Here is a 19,387-nt window from a genome sequence, read left to right as displayed (position 1 = left end):
GCCAGGTTGCCTAGAATGAGAATACTTGATGCTGTCAAGGCTGTTTTCTTGTGGCACCATGTGAGAATGCGAAAAGGAAAGGAAGTATGGAACGTTACTGTGGCGGCAATTCTGCGAATAGGCATTCACTCCGGACATTCAACTCCCCAGAACTGAAAGGAGTGAAAATGAGGTTATCCCACTAGGTCGCTCCGCGAAATGGAATGGGGAATGTAATTCACAGCAACACTCCACCACCTCATTCATAACGACGTTGCGTCCAGCTTCGCGCTATGCGAGCATATCCTGCGCCGAAACTTGAAAGACACGGGACTTTCTGACAAATTGTGACAATACACTGTGTGGCGTGGGACTGTACGGTGACACTGCGTAACACTAGGAATGCCTTTGCGGGCTGCGTGACAGTGCCCACAGAAATAGTTCGTGTGTATGTGCGTATGTGTGCTTAGGTTTTTTTTCCCTTTCTTTTTTTATCCTTCTTTCTTTCTCACCTATTGCATCCCCTTTCCCCTCCCCAAGTACAGGGTAGCCAACCGGAGGTGATCTCTGGTTAACCTCCCTGTCCTTCCTTTGTCTCTCTCTCTCTCTCCTGCGCCGAAGCTTTCCGAACTTGACAACAGCGCCATAAGACGCAGCCTTGCCAGAGGAGGAGGAGGCAACATGGGAGGCACACGACTGAGATGCACGGCGACTCTTACAAGCATTACAAGATTTCGGCTTTGTACTGGGCAAGACTCATCGTTTGACACTCAGACAAGCATCTCTTGTCGTTTGTACGGGCGCTTATTTTTTCTTGCCACCCATCGGCTGGCGTCGGCAGTACTGGTACGATAAAGGAACGAGTCGCAGCATCCTCCGGCGCCGCAGCAGGGTGCCTGCATGCACAGTGCGATCTCACTGGTACTCGTAAATGCAAAATATGTTTTGTGCAGCATGTTACACGAGTCTGAAGTGGTTTGGCGTTTCTCCGAGGTTTCTCTCGATCTTTTTCATAAAATTTACTATCACAGCAATCATCTCCGCAATTAGTTCATTAAATCCCCTCCGTTCATTTCATCTAGAATTGACCACCTCCAAAAAGTTGACGTTCGTCGTTGTAGAACTGTAACCTATTCGCATGCATTTTTACCTAGAGCCACCTCCGAATGGAATCAGCTGCCACGAGCAGCTACAGCTGTGACGGATAGAATGCGCTTTAAGGATTTCTTGAATAACATGCTTAATATTGCTTAATTATTTGTATTGAATTTGTCCTTCTGTTTTTTTTGCTTATTTTTGCTTAGTTTTAGACGTTCAAATTACTCTGCTTTATCTTGGATGCGACTGGTTCAGTTTATTTATTTATTTATTTATACATACTGCAGCGCAATTAGCGCTATAGCAGGAGTGGGTTAAGAAAATGTACAGAAAATGCATTGGAGTATACAGCGGTAAACACAAGTGAACACTATTAAAGAGCACAGATGAAAAGGAAAATACACAAAAATACAAGTGAACACTTTTACAAAATCGCACTGGTGAAAGAATACACAAGTTATACAAGTTATACAAATGCTGCCAGGCATACCCATGCCTGATAATGCCCATACCCATACCCATGATTATGCATCTGGGAGAGCGGTTGCAAAAATTTGGGATGAGCAGTTCATTTTTTTATTAAGCTGGTGATTGTTCATGCTTCTTATTGTGATTGTATCAATTGTTTTTCCAATTTTCGTCTGTAATATGCCCCTCCCCTCTGCAATGTGCAAACCCTGAGGGTAAAATAAATAAATAAATAAATAAAATGCGATTCGACAGGGCTCATACGGCTCACACAAGGCTCACACAATTCGTCGACACACACACACGTACCCGTTTGGGAGGAACGACCCTTCCCACGGCGGCGGCGCCCACCACGGAAACTCGGTCTGCGCCGCGGCGTCGTTGTGGCCCTGGGCGAAACCGGGGGGCGAGGCGACGGCCTGTTTGGCGCGGCCTCCTCCGGCGCAGCTACTTCCGCTTCCGCCGAAGTCCGACGAACTGCTTCCGGTTCCGTTCCGGCGCTCCCTGCGCAGCACCTCGACCACGATGGGCTCCGAGGCGGCGCGGAACGCCGCCACCGCCTCCTCGTGCGAAGCGTTCGACACGTCTCGGCCGTTCACCTGCGCACACGGAAAACGTCATGTATTAAATCGAATGCATCTATCCATCCGGTCGAAGAATCAATGAGCACGTTTACGCGACAGGAAACGAGTCAATGTACGAATAGGCCAGTGAACGAACGTTCGCAAGAAGGGGTCAATGAATGAATGAATGAATGAATGAATGAATGAATGAATGAATGAATGAATGAATGAATGAATGAATGAATGAGTCGCAGCTACAATATGGCTGAAATCTGCGAACGCCCTTCAAGTTATTCGAGTTCACTTAGGTCCTGCGCTGTTCATCTGCAAACGAAATAATTATTATATGCTAGCAGCACATGTGAAATCCCGAATGTACCACTCCGTCCTTCAACGTATAGATATTGAGCGTCTAGCCGTCAGACAATCAATACATCTACGGTCATGCCACTGAGTGAATGAATGAATGAACGAATGAATCAATCAATCAATCACTAAATCAACCCGGCAATGTATAATGCAACACAATTATTTGCTTCAGAAAATTCAATAAACCTAGGGCAGTGACGTTAGGTACTCCTTTCGACGTGTTACAAAAGCTGTTGTTACGACAACAAAGGTAGGAGAATGACCCTTTTGCGATGCAGCTGGCCGCGCCAAACTTGCCAACAGTATGGGGGCGCTGTAGCTAGGAATTATTTATTTATTTATTGTCTCGGGCTTTGCCCATTTGGATATTTCTGCCCATTTATTATTGCTTCGCACTACACGAAGGCAGCTTTAGAGTTCATGAATTCACACCCGTTACTGCATGCACCATCATTTAAAGGTTATGGCGTAATCCGGTGGTCAGTAGATTCTTCGTGAACCACGCCGCTACTGCGGGTAACCTTTGAAGATGCGATTAAACAATACATTTTCATCGGCTTCTCACCCGGCCATCCGCAACCGTGCGCGAGTGTTAGCGAAACGTCAACAGGAAACACCTAGAACCACGGTCAATATAATTCCTGATGGCGCACACCAATTAGGCGTGTTTTTTGTTGGAGAAACAATTGTGTCGAAGCGTTAAGGGTACTGCAGCAGCCAGCGTGACGCGACAAAGATTCTAAGGCAGCAACAATTTCTTTCTGCCGCTGTTACACATACATAAATACACAAATACCCTCCATTAATCCCTCCCAAACACACTAATGAACACAAAAACACACATGGACCGCTCAACCCACCCACTACAATATTATACAATAATAGCCCCCTCTTTCTGCCCTCCCCCCCCCTCACAGAAGAAAAGGCACGCACGGAAATACTTTACACCTTCTCACACACACTCAGACAAGAACATTTCTTCCCGCAACAATACACGAAAAAGAAAAAAAAAGACGCTGGTACGCTAAGAAAAACTACAGAGGAACTGACAGGACTCCGCCGATATATATCCAGAGCGCGGAGGAGTGTCTACCTCTGTATACGAACGAGTAACCAGGAACGCAAAAGAAAATAAAAACAATAGAGAGGAGACATCACTCTTTCTGTAGCCGCTGCTTACGTTGCGGAAATCGTAGACACGCGAAACGGAAGCGGTCGGCGCATTTTGGGCGATTCGCCGCGTCCGCTCCGGCACGGCGCAAACCGGCGGACCGTGACGGAGCAAAAGGCTTAGCGCGTCGCATGTACGCCGAGCTAGGAAATAGATTGAGAGAGAAAGAAAAGAAAGCAAAAGAACCCCAGCACCCTTGAAAGGAACGATGGCACTCCTGGAATAACCGCGAGAAACAACTTAGCAACAAAAGGAAGAAAGAAAGAACAAACGTGAAAAAGTAGGCGAAGGAGACTTGCGACCAGGAGAAGCGCAAACTCGGGCTCAGCGCAAGCGAAGAGCCTGGAGAAGAAGGAAAAATGGGAACGGTGTGCTTGCCAGACGCTGAGCGCCGCCTCCCAAGCAACTGCATAACAATAGTAGGCGCCAAGAAAAAAAAAGAAATGCGAGTGAACGAGCAGGAAAATAGAGCGAAAACGGAATAGCGGTGAAAGTAGGAGAGAATGGTTCCGAAATTCGCTTTCGAAGACCTCTTCCTTTTTTTCCCAAACTTCCTACCCTTGGAAAAACGCGGCAGCATCGGCTTCAATGCGCGCCTGTTTTTCTGCCGAGAAAGGCGCAAACCGCAACGGGGATGGCAAGAAGAGCGCAACACTTTCGCGGATTCAGTTCTATATATAGAAAAAAAAACACGCGCACTTTAAAGCGAGCAACGCTGAGACGGTAATAATGGCGGACAGGGAACAACGAAACTATAGGCAAACACGAAAGCGAGGATACGGGCGAGGGCACTACCTCGCGCGGGCCACGGAACGTACGAAACGGTGGAGCGGCTGGCACGCGTCCGAGCACGCAACGCAAAAAAAATACAAAGAAAGGATGAAGGGAGAGCGAGCGGATTGTCGGAGGATACAAATGGTGCTTGTCGGCACCGGTGGCGGACGTGCGCCATCTTTCGCCGAGCGGATTGAAGTGGCTGCGACACTAAGAGAAAAGTGTGCGGCAATGGGCCAGTACGAACAAGCACGCTCAAGGAGGAGCAATCCTTAGTAGAGCCCTAAAGAAGGTAGTAAAGGCAAAGAAAACGTGTCGATGTGCATGCGTGTCTTAGTATATATATATATATATATAGGTGCTGTCATCTGACCAAAAGGACAGAAGTAACAAAACGTGCAGAGTGTAATACAGAATTCAAGGCATAGAGTGCTGACAGAAGCGAAGTGAATGAATGTGCAGAAACGAGATAAATGATTGCATTGTTGGTTTGCGTACTAAAGAAAGAAAGAAACGTGATCGAAAGAAGCCGGTAAAATTTCGGCACTGAAGCTGGCAGAACTCTAATGATGCTGCCGACTTGTACTCGGAGAGCCTTACGATGCTATTACGGGAAGGAAAGAAGAAAAAACAAAAGAGAGCGGGAACTGTGGCGAGGATGGAGTTAAGCACGGTGAAGCAGGCTCTAAAAGAGAAAACGTGTGATTACAAGAAAAAAAAGTAAGAAATGTATTTGCAACTCGGCACTTGGAAGGAGCTCTCTCGTGCATAAAGCGAGAAAAAAGTTCGTTTCTTTTACTTTCCGTAAACTGCAGCATCCTCGACTTGTGCTTCTTTTACAACTTGTTTTAGTATCATCATTCTGTGTGGTTATATTTCCTTTCTTTCTTTCTTTCTTTCTCTCTCTCTTTCTTTCTTTCTTTCTTTCTTTCTTTCTTTCTTTCTTTGTGAATTCTGAGAAATGAAAGAAATGCCCGCCAGAACACACGCTTGGCTGAGCTTTAATTTTGTCTACAAGCTCTGTAACTTGTGTGGAGCACAAGGCTTTGTGTTCATAGGTTTATCTGACACGGTGTTTATTGTCCCCGTACGTAAAGCACGCAATCCATCACACATTTAAATAGTACCTGAACTACGCAAAAAAACTAACATGCTTTTCGGTACGCAATGTGGCTTTGCCGCAACAAGACACCTAAAACGGCGAAGCACGCTTTACAGGCAAGAAAGCCCGAGTTGAAACTGTTTTGGGTCCATACCGCGTAACTTGCGCACGTACGTCATCGAAGACGATGAGAGTCCCCAATTTTTTTTTCCTGGACATCTTGACGTCGCGGCCATTTGCGCAGGCGCAGCCAATCGTCAGTCAATCTGCAGCTGACGATATGGCGGAGTTGGGCAGCGTCCAGACCAGCGCCAGTCGCCCCATTTTTGGTGCATTGCGTGCAGTCCCCTCCTCCTCTGAGTTCAGCATAATTGTCGATGAGCAACACGGGCGAAGAGAAAGGACAAATAAATAACACTAGAATTATCGATCCCGGAGCCGGGAAAGAGCCTTTCTATGAAATCCTGCAACTTCCTATTTTGTCGGCAGCCTCCGGGCGAAGTGGCCGTAAGCTTTCATTAGCCCCAATACATTTACCGTCTTTTCTTTGGCTTCCGGCTTTCGCTGGGGCAATTGTGCTCGGAAGGCAATAACCAAAGCGTACAAGAGAGCAGGAGTATTGGGGTGGGGGAAGTGGCGGCACGCCTCCATTAAGAATTTGCACGGAACGTTCGCATGGGCGGCGGATGATGGACGCCGAAGGTCTAATTAGAGCGCGGTGAAAGCTTTAATGGATTCTCCAGTCTCGCGCTTTTCTCCGCTTCCGGTCCCCTTTGCGCAAGTGAATTATGGCCTCTCTGAGCACTTCGTGATTGCCATGGAACACAACGAGAATGTAATGCGAGAGGAAATAGATGGATAGAACGACGAAGCGGGCCGGCGACGCAAATTTGGAAGCTGCAGGCCGCCTCTGCTTTTCCCAGGCTTCGGTCGGCTCGATCGCGTGTCGAGTGGCAAGTGAACGGGAACGCTTCGACTGCGAATTTGAACTTTTTTCGTGGTGTAAGCGCGCGCGTACGGCCGAAGTTATACTTAAACAAAACACGCCTTACAGCCTTTCCGGTTTGTTTTTTTTTCCGAAGGATGGAGTCGGATTATTTTTTTGTTTTCTGGTTCGGTGGCCTTTAAACATGTTAACTTAGTGCACCGTCCTTACAAAGCATTCGACGTTTGCTCCGTAATGCCTGGTTTTTGTTATTGTTATTCTGACAGAGGTGTATTTTGCTCGTTCGAATCCCGGCCGCGGCGGCCGCATTTCGATGGGGGCGAAATGCGAAAACACCCGTGTACTTAGATTTAGGTGCAAGTTAAAGAACCCCAGGTAGTCGAAGTTTCCGGAGTCAGAAGGTGGTTTTGGCACCTTAAACCCCATAATTTAAATTTTTTTGCTCATTGTGGTTAACCTTCACGGTGGCTATACGACCCCGGAAGGATAGCTAAGGGACATAGCCTGACGGCGCGGGTCTATCGTATAGAATTGTAACATTTAGCAGGAGGAGTAACAGAGTCCAAATTGTCATGCCTAAAATTTCGTTTCTCAGTTCATCGCTTTAAAGAATGCACCAAATACAGGATTATCATGAATCGGATATGAAATTTGTTCTACACGTTTCAATTGCGATGATGCTCTTGTGACGTGTGCACTTTTGACGCGTTAATATCTTGTGATGTGCTCGGTTCTTAGTTTGTTCCTTCGATGTACACTACTCTTTTTCGATCTGAGTCGACAGAGAGGTGCGCCGTTAGATTAGTAGTCTATACAGGTTCAATAGCAATTGCTGCCTCAGCAATGTGACTAGTCTTCGCGCTGTTTGTCCACACGAAGGCGCAAAACTGAATGCCAACTGTGGACTTTGCTCTTTCTACTCGAGCTGTATCCCTATCTTGGCGCTTTTGCTCGGCTGCATTAGGCCACCACATAGCTATGATATGTTCCTTGATACCAGAGATTGCGCGGAAATTTAGGTCACAATTACCTGTGTATATGAGGGCTGAATATAAACGTACGCCTTTGGGTTCCAAAAGCTTTCACGTACGCCTGTACTTTCGTTGCGTGTCCTGCTCAGCATTTGCGATGAATCTCTCTCTCTCTATTTTTAAATCGTAAGTTCACTACCGAAGTACTTGTTCTTGACATAGTTGGTACGTTTACCCATAAAAAGAAGACCACGCAATGTCTGCGCATGTCCGTGATTTCCCTCTACTCTCCTGGCCTTGTGTGCTCACCGAAATTTTCCGAATTCCTTTACTCCGACGTATTTCACGTTTCCGTAACTTTTGTGTTTGCCTCTTGCTGCGACAAATGCGCCCTCTCACTTGGTTAAAGCGCAGAAGTTGCGAGTGTATATGTAGTAAAACGGCTTTGTGCAATGAATTTTCATTACGCGATGCTTGAAGACGAACGACGGAAAAATAAGAACAAAACGTAATGTCGACTTCGTTCCCCAAATGAAATCACACATTCAAGGCGTCGTGCATTCACTTCACTTCGCAGGCAAAACTAAAGTCGCATTTATATTTCCTGGTGCCTTCAAATTTATTAGTGTGCACAAATTATATCAGTCGCGCTTCCGGCGTCCCTGTTTACCTCATCCGGTGTAACGAGATGAGGCTCCTTTGTCAAACACAGGCCCCTTCGTCAAACGTCAGATCCTTCGTCGCGCCGCCGAGCGCTAAAAGGATTACGCCACCACCTGCAGAGGAAGCAGGCAGATACAGGCGGGCGGGGGCGGGGGGACTTTGCCCGGTGCGAAACGGCGGCGGAGTGTGCAAACATATCCGTAACGCTAGACTGCGAGTCAAGCCGAGCCGAACCGAGCCGAAGGGTGGTTCCGGTGACGGCCAGACAGAAGCCAGAGACGCGCGGGTCGTCGCGGAGCCGCTCCAGAAGCCGAAGAAAGAAGATAGCGGCGCGCGCATCCAGGCGAATCTGATAAAGCGTCGCGCTCGGTCGGTCAACATAGTGCAGACGCGGTCCGAAGAAAAGACAAGCCAAGCCGCATCGAAGGCAGAACAGACGGTTCCCTTGTTCTCCAGCTAGCCCGTGCGCGATCGGCCTTGTGGTGGCAACAAAGAGGCCGAAAGACATTCGAGTTACGAAGCGTATATTGGATGTCGCCTGCAATGAGGCCGTTAGGCCTTGTCGCGGACGGTGCGGTGAATGCGAGGAATGGTGGCTGCAGATGGTGACCCAAAAGCTGCATTAGATATGCGAAAGAACCGGAATGTACTCCAACTCCGAAGCGCATAAAGACGAGCTTGAAGCTACAGCGATGAGAAGAGAGTTAGGAAAATAAAAGGACTGTGTGGCATAGCGTCGAGGAGAAGGTTAAGCCGGACGGGCCTCCACGCGGCTTAGCGGTCGGCCGTGCAGACGACATCTCTTGCAGACGATGCCAGGAGCAGACGACTAGGTGAACGGTCGCGTGTGTGTGCCCCCTCGCCCATGCACTAGTGAAGCCTGGGCGTCGCCACAGGAAGGCACTTATCGATCGCGCATGCGCCCCAAGCTCGTCGGGGGGCTTCCCGGGGTCGACTCTTTCTTGAAGTGGGCGTCGTATTCAGACCCTCTTCTGAAAGCGAAATAATTGCCCCCAAGGATGGTGATGCCGGGCGCTTGAATAGCGATGCATGGCGCGTGTCGAAATCAGAGAAAAAGAAAAAAGAAAGAGGGTAAAGAGGGGGCCGTGCTGTGTACGAGGCTCTCGATCGGACATTACTTGTCTTTTGTAAGTAAAAAAGCGGGAAGTCAAAGCTTTGTGAAAGCGATGAAAGGCAAGTTTTACGTTGTGCGTCAAATAATTTTGTCACCCTCAGAGAATCAACAACGAATGTTCGAAGCTGATTCGTAACGGGCGCGCTGCGCGCCAATCTCGCGATAAACTTTCTCTCGCGAGCCCTTATTGGCCGGAAACGCTGACGTCACTCCTCGGCAGATTTATCGCATCCATTTTTAAATCTTGCTCGAGCTTGAAGACTATTTTTGAGGTTGTCCAAACAGTGTCCGTAGTAAGAAGCCTAGACAACTCACGTGTGTTTTAGAAGATAGTTCGTATTTCCCTTCCGCTCATGTAAAAAAAAGTAAGTCTTTAATATTGCGAAAGCGCATATCGGCTTATGAATGACGCCATAGTGGAAGTGGAGCCCGCTACCTTAAGATCAGTCGCATAACGCCATAGCCGCTGGACCCCCACAGCGCGTTCTCTTCAATTACAGCGAACAACAAAACAACAACAACAACAGAATGTTCTACTTTTCGTGGTCATTTGCTATGTTGAAAAACCGCAGCCTCCTATTACGCGGCGTAGCGAACACCACACTGGAGAAACCGCAACGAAGCAAGCAAGCAAAGCGGTTCAGTGTATACAACGGCACTGCCATTTCCTAGCGAGTAACAGGTGTTCTTCAGCGCCATCTAGGAGAAACCATAAAGAGAGACAGACGAGCTCCTCGAAGACCGAGCTTCGCTCGGAGGAAATGGACCCATAAAAATTAATCCTCGGAGAGGCTAACGGCCTAAGCTGTTCCGCTTGCTCGTTCTTGGGCAGGTTGCAGAACAACCTTGCTTTTCCGCGCTATTTTCTGCAGCGACGTTTCTCGTTTTTTTCCCCGTCTTGCTAACAACTTCGTCGTTTCGCTAATGGTCTCGTGTCTTTTTCGAAACATGGTTGAACGCTTCGCGCCCTTTGGACAGTACGTACGTCACTTAGGGGCCGCTTCTGGAAAGTGCCACAGATTCTCGCTTGCATCTTCTGCCTCGGCCACAACAAGGAAAGAAAAGGAAAGCAGATGGCCATTGATACTGTGTCCGGAAATAAACGTTAGCAACCAATGCTTCTCATTACATCACCTTCTCATTACGTCATCAGCGTTACAGACCCGGTGACACCTATCCAAGGCGGCCGAACGGTGGGTTCCGAACTGGAAGTGCGACACCTAGCGGTACCTGTTGGCATCGATACTGATTGATTGGCGCTATCGGCAAGAGTGCGACACGCTTGCCCGAGTCCCGAGTAGTCCGAGTAGTCACGCTTGCCCGAGTAGTCATGTATGTTTTGCAAGCGTGAACGTCTGGGCTAATTGGTTGTGCATATTTAACGCAAACAGAGACGGGGAAACAAGACGCGAGGAAAAGCTGGCACACAGCGCCGTTTCGTCTGTTCTTATTCATGACGTACGCCGTTATTTCCGAGAGGTTGTTCCGCGCTTGCACCTTCGGATCCGAGGTTCTTCTCGTGAGCAGATAGCACAACGGCCTGCTAGAGATAACCTCGCCCGGGTGGCGAAAATTGTTCTCCCTCAATACGGCGTGTCCTTTAATCAGATTTAGCTGTTGGCACGTAAGACCCCAGATTTTATTTTTTGATATAGTCTAGCTCACTCGTGCTTGTAGTGTCTTTTCCCCGACATGCATCTGAACTCGCAAGCTGTCACAGCAATGAGACGAAGTCCATAGCCGCACTTCCCACTCAGGTGATCAGACATCGCGGCTCCAACAAGAAATATTCACGTGGTCATGAACGAGAACTCGTTACCGTATTCACGGCTTCCACTGCAGATACGCGAGTGGGGATAACACGGATCCTTTTCGCTGAACTAGCTGTACAGCATTAAGGCGACAATATACGATGACGTCACTGCGTACTCTCTCCCCGACCACCTCCGACCCCTTCTTTCCCTAAATAGATTTACGCCACGGGCGGAATCACCGATTCTTGTGCGTCACGTGGTTACAGCGAATGACGCAGCCAGCAGTTCTTCTGTGGAGCGGGTATTGCACAGTGCGATTTGATCGTGGCTTGGATCGCGGAATATGGCCCGGCCCGCGAAAAGAAAGAGCGATTCGCCCCATCCAAAAATATGGAGACAGAGCAGACGACGTAAAAGCGGACACCCGACGACCTTCTTTTTTGTCGTCTGTTCTAACGGCGATCTCCACCGTGAAGGTCTACAAACTGGTTCAGTTTTCTGCCCCGCAGGCCCCTTATGACTTCTGCCGTGTCGCGCATTCGCAGGAATGATCGTGCAGCAGTTTGTAAAACGACCTCGATGGTACCACGAAGATCAGAAAGCCTCCTATGTTTGTTTTCGTTTAGTCTATCCAAAAGCAAATGTAAAAAAAGAACATATCAAAATGTACGAGAAACAGCCAAGAAAAAAGCTCCGCAGCATGGTGAAGTTCTCTTACAAGTCGGCTTGGCTTCTTCAATCGAGGGAAGTGTCTCCAAGTAAATACCTCTCATCTCGTCTCTGAACGAAGCCGCGAGAGAAGGGGGGGTGGGGAGAGGTGGGATGTGCTACCGTTCGCGGAAACCACGTCTATAGGACGCCGACACGCTGCTCCAGAGATGTAGAAAATAAACAGAAAAGAATCGTGATACGACGCAAACGGGTAGAGTCGTTGAGGTGAGCGCGACTTCTTTTCCGTCTGCCGCGGCGAACAGTAAACAAAAGGCCTACTCCACGGCCATTCGACGCAAGTGGGGTGTCTCGGATGAAGGGGGGAGGGAAGATGCGACCGAAACAGCAAACTGCGCGCTATCATCTCAGCCGTCAAAGATCGTAAAGCGCCCGCACGCAGTTCAAGAAAGGAAGAAAAGACGGACAGTAAAGCTTAAGGACAGGGTCGGCCTCGCCAGGCTCAAAGAAGTCTAGGTCGGGGCCGGGGTGACTTCCATCCTCGTCGAAAGCGTTCTGCAAGCGAGGTGCGATAGTGGAGATAAAAAAAAATCTCGCCAGCTAACCTCGGGGCAGAGCAGTTTACAACTACACACCGGAGCGACCTTTGCTTCCCATTTCACGGTGCTTTTTTTTTTGTAATGTTGTTATTGTGGGCGGTTGTCTCCGCGACGTGACATTTTATTTGCCGTCATTCCGGGAGGAAGTTTGTTTGTTTCCTCCTTTAGCGGGGCGTCACTCAAGATTGCATCGTTGGTTCCTTCAGTATTGAGGAGGCCATTGTTCGAGCGGTTATACTGGTTAGTCGTGCGTTAATATACCTGGGCTATTTTATTCACTTTCGTCGCGGTAAATAGAAAGAATAACAGCAACAAGAAGGAAAGCTATAGCAACAACTGCTACTGCTACTGCTGCTGCCACTGCTACTACTACTGCCACTACTACTACTACCACCACCACTGCCACCACCACCACTACAGCCAACACTACAAAAAAGAACTTGAGCTTTGATGGACACGAAATAGTTTGCTCTGCTTCGTACTGCTAGTCCGAGTAACGTACTGGTCTTAGTAACCATGATGTTCGGAGCTAGAGCTAGCAGCCGGTATTAATAAATGGCGTTAGCGAATACGGTTTGTATCCAAGGTGTAAGGGCGCTTTACGGACATTTTGTCAACGACTGTGAAAACAATCTCGTCGCAGTAGCACCACTAGTCGTGATCGGGCCATCGTCGTCATTCTTATCGCCACTGTTGCGTCAGCTACGGCTCTATCGTTTCGATTTTTAAATGTTTACTCGCTGGCTTCTTGTTTTGTGGCGCTAAGGGTTCGCTACAAATGAAACTCATCAATTTTTTTTTTGCTTTCTTAGTTCACTTCATATATCTTGTACCAACAATCACCGGTGCTTGGTCAATGCTGAGGTCGATTCGTCTACATGTATGTTCCAAAGCCTCAAAGCATGTCTATCTTTTTTAAGGATTTCCTCAAGTTCAAACTTTGCATTGATTCGAGCGAAATTTGGGGTTCGGCTGACTGGAATAAAGTTCAAGATTACCTGGCATTTTATTCGCACAAACATACGCACGCATGCGTGCAAGCACACACACATAACATACAAAGTTCATATTTTACGTAGAAACATTCGTTGGACCCAGCCTACCGCCATGTTGGGCATATTTGTGAGGATGACCATCCAATGGTAAACAGCACTTGCTAACGTAAAAGAGCCTTACGAAGTCTACCGGCCATTCGTAGAGACGATATTGTGGACTCTCGATGCGCCGTCCAAGTCTACAGCTTTAACCGCTCGTGTAGTCTTAATGTACTGGTCTAGCCTTAACTTCCAGGAGTATTGCATGCATAAAAACACATCAAAACTACATCGATTGTTTGGCACCATATTAGACAAAAACGTAATAAAGAAAACGTAACGCTTGCATTATGCCATTTCATGTTATTGGTGCAAAATTTCGAAACGATCCAACGCCAACTTGATCAATCTACTCCCGCCAGTATCAAAATACCTGCGGCAATTATTGCGACGGCAGCCCTCTATTTAAGAAAAAAAAAAGGAAACCGAGGAGACGAACGGTATGAAAAAAAAATAGGAAAAGACCGCAACGGTAATTTCCTACGTGGGAGGCGACCTAACGGTTAGGCTCCAACAACACACGAAAATATAGAAACATTGCGGTCGCGGCAGGCTTCAAAAGGACCGAAGGACTCATCGCGCGTGTCGTCTCAAATGTCCCCGCTTCCACGACTCCTCCGGTTTCTGGGGAAGTTTTCGACCCGAATCCGACTGACTGCTGACCTTGGGTAAACCCCCGAGGCGATATTTGAAAAAAAAAGGAGAAAAGAAAAAAAAAAGGAAAAGCGTCCACCCACGAGATGACAAAATAAAACTGCTCTGTCACCGCTCATTAGTGACAAGAAACACGTCTCCAGCAGATCCCTACCACTCTCGACTTCTTTTTATTTTTTTGGTATACTGCGATATCTTTCTTTCCTTCCTTTCTTCCTTTCTTTCTTTTCTTTTTTTTTCTCTGTTTCACGTGCAGCGATCCGTTATAAGAAAGACGCAACTTTGATGATTGCCGCGGGCTGCCAGGTCACGGTGGCGCGTCGCTATTTGAGTTCGCGGTTTCTCGCTAGCTTTTTTTTTTTCTGCATACGTGCGCGTGTGTGTACACGTGTAATCCTAGAGCCTCCCGCTTTACGACGGTTCGAGCTACTCTTGCGCGGCATATTTCTGTTTTTCTTGTTTTTGAGCTGCGAACGTGGAAGAACATGTTCCCACCGGATCCGATGCGGCGCGCGCTGATGCCTGCGTGTGTGTGGCCCGTTCGAGGCGGTTCGCTTTGGGAGATGCGATCGCGCTCCCAAGTTCATAACACCGCCCTCCCCCCCTTCCCCCGGCCGATTTGTTTTTGCTTCTATTGCTGTGTAGGAGCTCTGGTTGAACCTACTACACACGCTGCCATAGAGAAGGCCTGTTGCTCGCGTCGCGAAGATGATCTGTGTTGGGTAAACTTGTCGTATGCCGCCCTGCGTAGATCAAAGGGAACGCCGCCAGATTGGTGCGCGCGCTTGTCTTGTTTGTTTTTTCTTGTGCGCTCTCGCGAAGTAATTACTTATTTTTTTTTTGGCGAATTGAAATAGTTGGTCCTATTTTGTTCGAGGAGAGAACTATTTCTCTTCTTTTTCTTTGATGTGTATTTCAACGTTCCGACGAGTTGCCGCTTTCACGATTGGATCAAAGCGAGAGAAATTAGACGAAACAATTCTGATACAGAGATGGGTAACGTCCGGGATAAGATGATGGGTTATTTATGGCCAGTCTATCGCGTGCATTCTTGTCCCCCTCTTCCGTCTTTCGCTGTGCGCGTGATGACGTAGACGAAGGAGGAGGAGGAAGTAAACTTTAGTACTCTAGAAAGAGTAATACAGCGGTCTGGCCGGATGTCTTGATCTTCTATTGGTTGATGAAGATCTCGGGCTTGCATGGTTGGCGCCCCTATTTCAGGGCAAAGCTCCGTGTGTTTACTTGGCGAAAAAGGGGATGAAAAGTTGGGTTTCACTGTTGCAACGGTTGCGACGATGATATCGCATTTAAAGGCAGTGCTGCAATACGGATCAACTTTTTTGCAAGTGGACCTAGCCGTTCTTTTATTGCCACAAATTAGGAAAATATTTACTACCTTTCTGGATCTCTCTCTCAAAATCTGCAGCTAAATGCATTGCGGTTCCCGATAACGACTTTTTTTGCCAACTGCGGGAAATGCGATATAGAAAGGAAATGTTAACTAGGACCACCATTAATGTTGTGGCGCATGTTGAGTCCGTATTTCTTGTCGGAAATGGTGCTATGGAGAGAGCTGCTAGAAACGGTTTCTACAACAGGACCATTCGTCGATTACTGGTAGCCTTCAATTTCACAATTGTAACGCGCCTCGCAAAGTCATTACTGTCATGTCAGTTGGGAAAATTACATTCACTAATAAAGCGATTGCCGCGCCAGTTTTGATGCCCGCCGTTATTGTAACAACTTGATCGGAAAAACTGCATTTCGCATAACTTTTCTTTTTCTTTTTTTTCGACGGCAACGTTCACCCACACTCACTACACGGTAATTCACATATATACACCATACGCTGACGTTCAGGGTGCCTCGAAAATCTTCGAACAATTAAAAGAGGACATCAGTGATGTAGTCTTCGCGGGGGGGGGGGGGGGGGGCGAAGAGAGAAATGACATGGGGGATGTGACCGGGAAACTAACTGCCTAATCTCCGGTCTGCCAGTAGCCCGACTGTGTGCCCCCGGGACAGAGTGTCTGATTGGACTCTCGGAATTAAACGCATTTGTCTGCAGAGGGCCCGCACAATGGACAGTCAAGATCGTGGGAGGGAAACGGCAGATATAGTGTTTTTTTTTTGGGGGGGGGGGTGCCATTAGTGGAACTGGAGAGCTTTCTCTTAACGTGTAAATGTAAGAAAAGGAGAAAGTCAGTGACGAAAAAAAAAAATTCTAACGATAGAGAGCGATGAACAAATTGGACTTCCCGTAGTACGCATTGTGTGCCGAGGTCGCCGGAGAGATGGCTAGGGTTCACCCCGGAGGATAAGGACGAATTAGTCGCTGTCGCGACGAAGAAGATGTATCGGAGTGATAAGAGAGACTATTAATGAGGGTTTGAGTAAAGTGCCGGAACAGTCTACAGAACAAACTGCAGTTTCTTTTGTCTTTGTTCGCCATCTTCTGAATAGACAATTTGCGGGAGAATGGAGGGAAACGTCGGGACAGGACTTAGAGAAAAGCGAGTTGTGCGCGCATTTGACTACGTGTCTCCCACGCACTGACTGTGACGTTTCTTTTCCGCGAAGGGAGAATTAGTGAGCCGACTAATGCATTTTTAATGCGGAAATCAGTCCCTGTCATTGGCTAGGGACGTATGAGAGCACGCACCCAGGTCGAAAATAGCTGTAAAGATGGAAAGACAGTGCTTAATCGCGAATATAAACTTTATTTCGCATGAACTGGACGCATCACAGTATTCCGAAGCAGAAATACATACCTGACGGCACACCTTTTTGATTGGTTCGCTATTACATCTTTCATCATGAGCGCTAAGAGTCTAGGAGCGGGTCTGGAACTTGTACGCACGCACACGCACTGCTGCGTGGTTCAGAATGCACACTCACCCAAGTGATTCGAAATGTTTATCAAAATTGAGCACAACGTGTACAATGAATACTGGGAATTAGCGATATGCTACATCCTCACTGCGGACTTCCCGCATGTCACTTCGTACGAAGCGGCGTCTCGCGGTACGTCACACTTTGCACGCAATGCGCTAAAGACTGTGAAAAACTTGAAATGAAATGAAAGTTTAGTTCCATCTTGTAAGGTACAGATCTTGTAAGGTACAGATGGGGGGGGGGGCGGAAAAGAACTTGAAAGAAATAAGCGATATCTTGAATAAAGCGAGTTCGTTATAACGAGGTTTTACTCTATTTGTGAACAACATAGTTCCCGGAAGGCTTTGCTGGCTCCATTGACAGAGTGCCCACAAATTCGGCATTTTTATCAAGTGCCACGGTCAGTATTCTTTTTTTTTCACGCCGACTGTGCGCACTATACAGCTGAAAGCCGATGTGTTGTGTGTTTTGGCTGTTCAAAACATCGGACTTTATATATGCGTACGTGGACTGAACTAATGCACAGAACTTTGCGACTAATGTACTGTTGGACTGTATATCTTTTATTGATCCGGTGTTCTACTGAGTGTTATATTTAGTGTCGCTATTCTTCCTTATTGCGCAAATTTGTTTCGTCTGCCAAGTGACAAGGAGTAGCCGGTGCCACCACATAAAGGCGCCACCCTCTCCTAACATTCACATCAATAAAATAAAAATAAAACGCGGTATATGCTATTTCAAGTATCTCTTTTCCCCGAGACTTGTCCAAATATCGTCTCGGACCACACAGCGCGAACCGACTGGAGATAGCGAATGAGACGACCGTAAATTATCCTCCGTAAGGGAGGGGAGATTACACCACCTCAATGAACGAGTCACGGTCACGCAACATGGCCATCAGGGCCCCCGAGATAAACGGCTGAGTTCCTCGTTTGTTTATTCAGTCCTTTCCTTCCGTGCCTGGTCAGGGCCTGCGGGGTTAGCTGCGACGATTACTCGGAGCTTCAAACGCTCGTCGCGGAAATTCCGTGCATGGATCGATGGAACTGCGCGTGCGCTGTGTTTGGTGTGTACCGTGTCAGGTACTCCCCATAACCTCCCCCCTCTCTCTATCCTCCTTTCTGTACCACTTCTTGGGTTTTAGCGCCAAATGCTCAACATAAAGGCTCAGTTGGATTGTGATGAATGAAACAAAAGGACAGGAGACTTCAGCAATTCCTTCGGCTTTGGATTGATTCACATTAACCGCAGCATTCATTATCGCATACTTAAAGGCAACCATAAGCTACATAATCTCGAAAAACTCCAGGTGTGTTAAGCGCACGCAATCGCGTCGCAGTGTGCGTGAAATCGCAATATGTTGCTGGCCTATACAGTCGGTTAATACTTGCGTGAAAACAATGAGCCCGAACTTTTTTAGCCGGGACAGTTAGACAGACAGGGGACGGTCGCTGTATAAGCTTGTCTATTTCAGTGCCCCGCCGAAAACCTTCGCTCGTTATGTATACGCAAGAACGAGCTATAACTTGGAGCCCTCTCCCTCGTCTGTCTCACTGTTTCGCCTAAAGTCTGCCCTGTTTATCCCCACGCAAGAACGAAATCCCAATTTCTGTGAGGGATGCGAGGTAAGGAAACGACACACGCACGCGGAGCTGTCGAGACGCCACATTCGTCACGTTATAAATGCGCTGTCGCGTACTTGAAGAGTTGGTGCTGCTAAGTCCTATGATACGTACGTAGTCTGTCAAAGCATGGCACAGGACCTTTATGTTATCTTCGAAATCGGTTGATGGGAAGAGATCGAGGTAAGATAACGCATGTTGTGGGCGAGTCGGTCGTACATCGTTAAGCAAGGTGATGCGCAGCACAAAACATGGCCGAGAAGAGCACAAGGATGGGGCGCAGTCCGTGGGTGTGCCCGTCCCTGTGCTCTTCTCGTGCTCAGCTTTGTATTTGGCAGCACCTTGATTAACAAAGATCGAGGTAAAGAGTCGCTCGATTATTCCACACATCCCCGTGCTACATAAAAAATAATTAGACAACGAAAGAGCGTAAGTTTTAAAAAATGCCACTGAGGATAATTATAATATTACCAGCGATGCCGCAACGGAGAGTTGACTCGACGCCTTACTTCTGTCGGCGCGGCTATATACCCAGAGTTTTCTACACGCTTTGCAGTATTTAGCAAATGGTGCTGGAGTTTTCCGTGTACAAAGAGGAATGGAAGGCCCGAAAACAACTCAGGTCAAGTTCGTTCCAAACTACGCCGCATTATCGCTTCGCTTCATACATAACTGCTGTGCACCTACAGGAGTGACCTGTCTCGCATGTCGCACTAAGCTTACTATATGCTCTTGCGATTGGTTCCGGTACATCAATGTGTTCATATTGCCAAGTCGTGTACTTCCTTTCCGTGTATTTATTTTATTATTACAGTTGTTAGCTAATTTGCGAAACCCAACAAATGTACCTCCACGCTGATG

The 19,387-nt window shown here is 47.6% G+C and overlaps 1 protein-coding gene across 1 annotated transcript in view; it reads right to left on the bottom strand.

Moving 5' to 3' along the window:
• LOC135914590 (E3 ubiquitin-protein ligase PDZRN3-like) overlaps positions 1 to 19,387 on the bottom strand; it is a 192,039-nt gene that overhangs the window by 19,356 nt on the left and 153,296 nt on the right. Inside the window, exon 2 of the mRNA XM_070540363.1 lies at positions 1,855 to 2,144. Within this exon, the coding sequence (XP_070396464.1) occupies positions 1,855 to 2,144 (290 nt within the window). The remainder of the gene's footprint in view (positions 1 to 1,854; positions 2,145 to 19,387) is intronic.

Source organism: Dermacentor albipictus, chromosome 6 (assembly GCF_038994185.2).
Source record: "Dermacentor albipictus isolate Rhodes 1998 colony chromosome 6, USDA_Dalb.pri_finalv2, whole genome shotgun sequence".
Taxonomy (NCBI): Eukaryota; Metazoa; Arthropoda; class Arachnida; order Ixodida; family Ixodidae; genus Dermacentor; species Dermacentor albipictus.
Note: the sequence above shows the minus strand (reverse complement) of the source record. Positions and strands in the feature narration are given on the sequence as shown.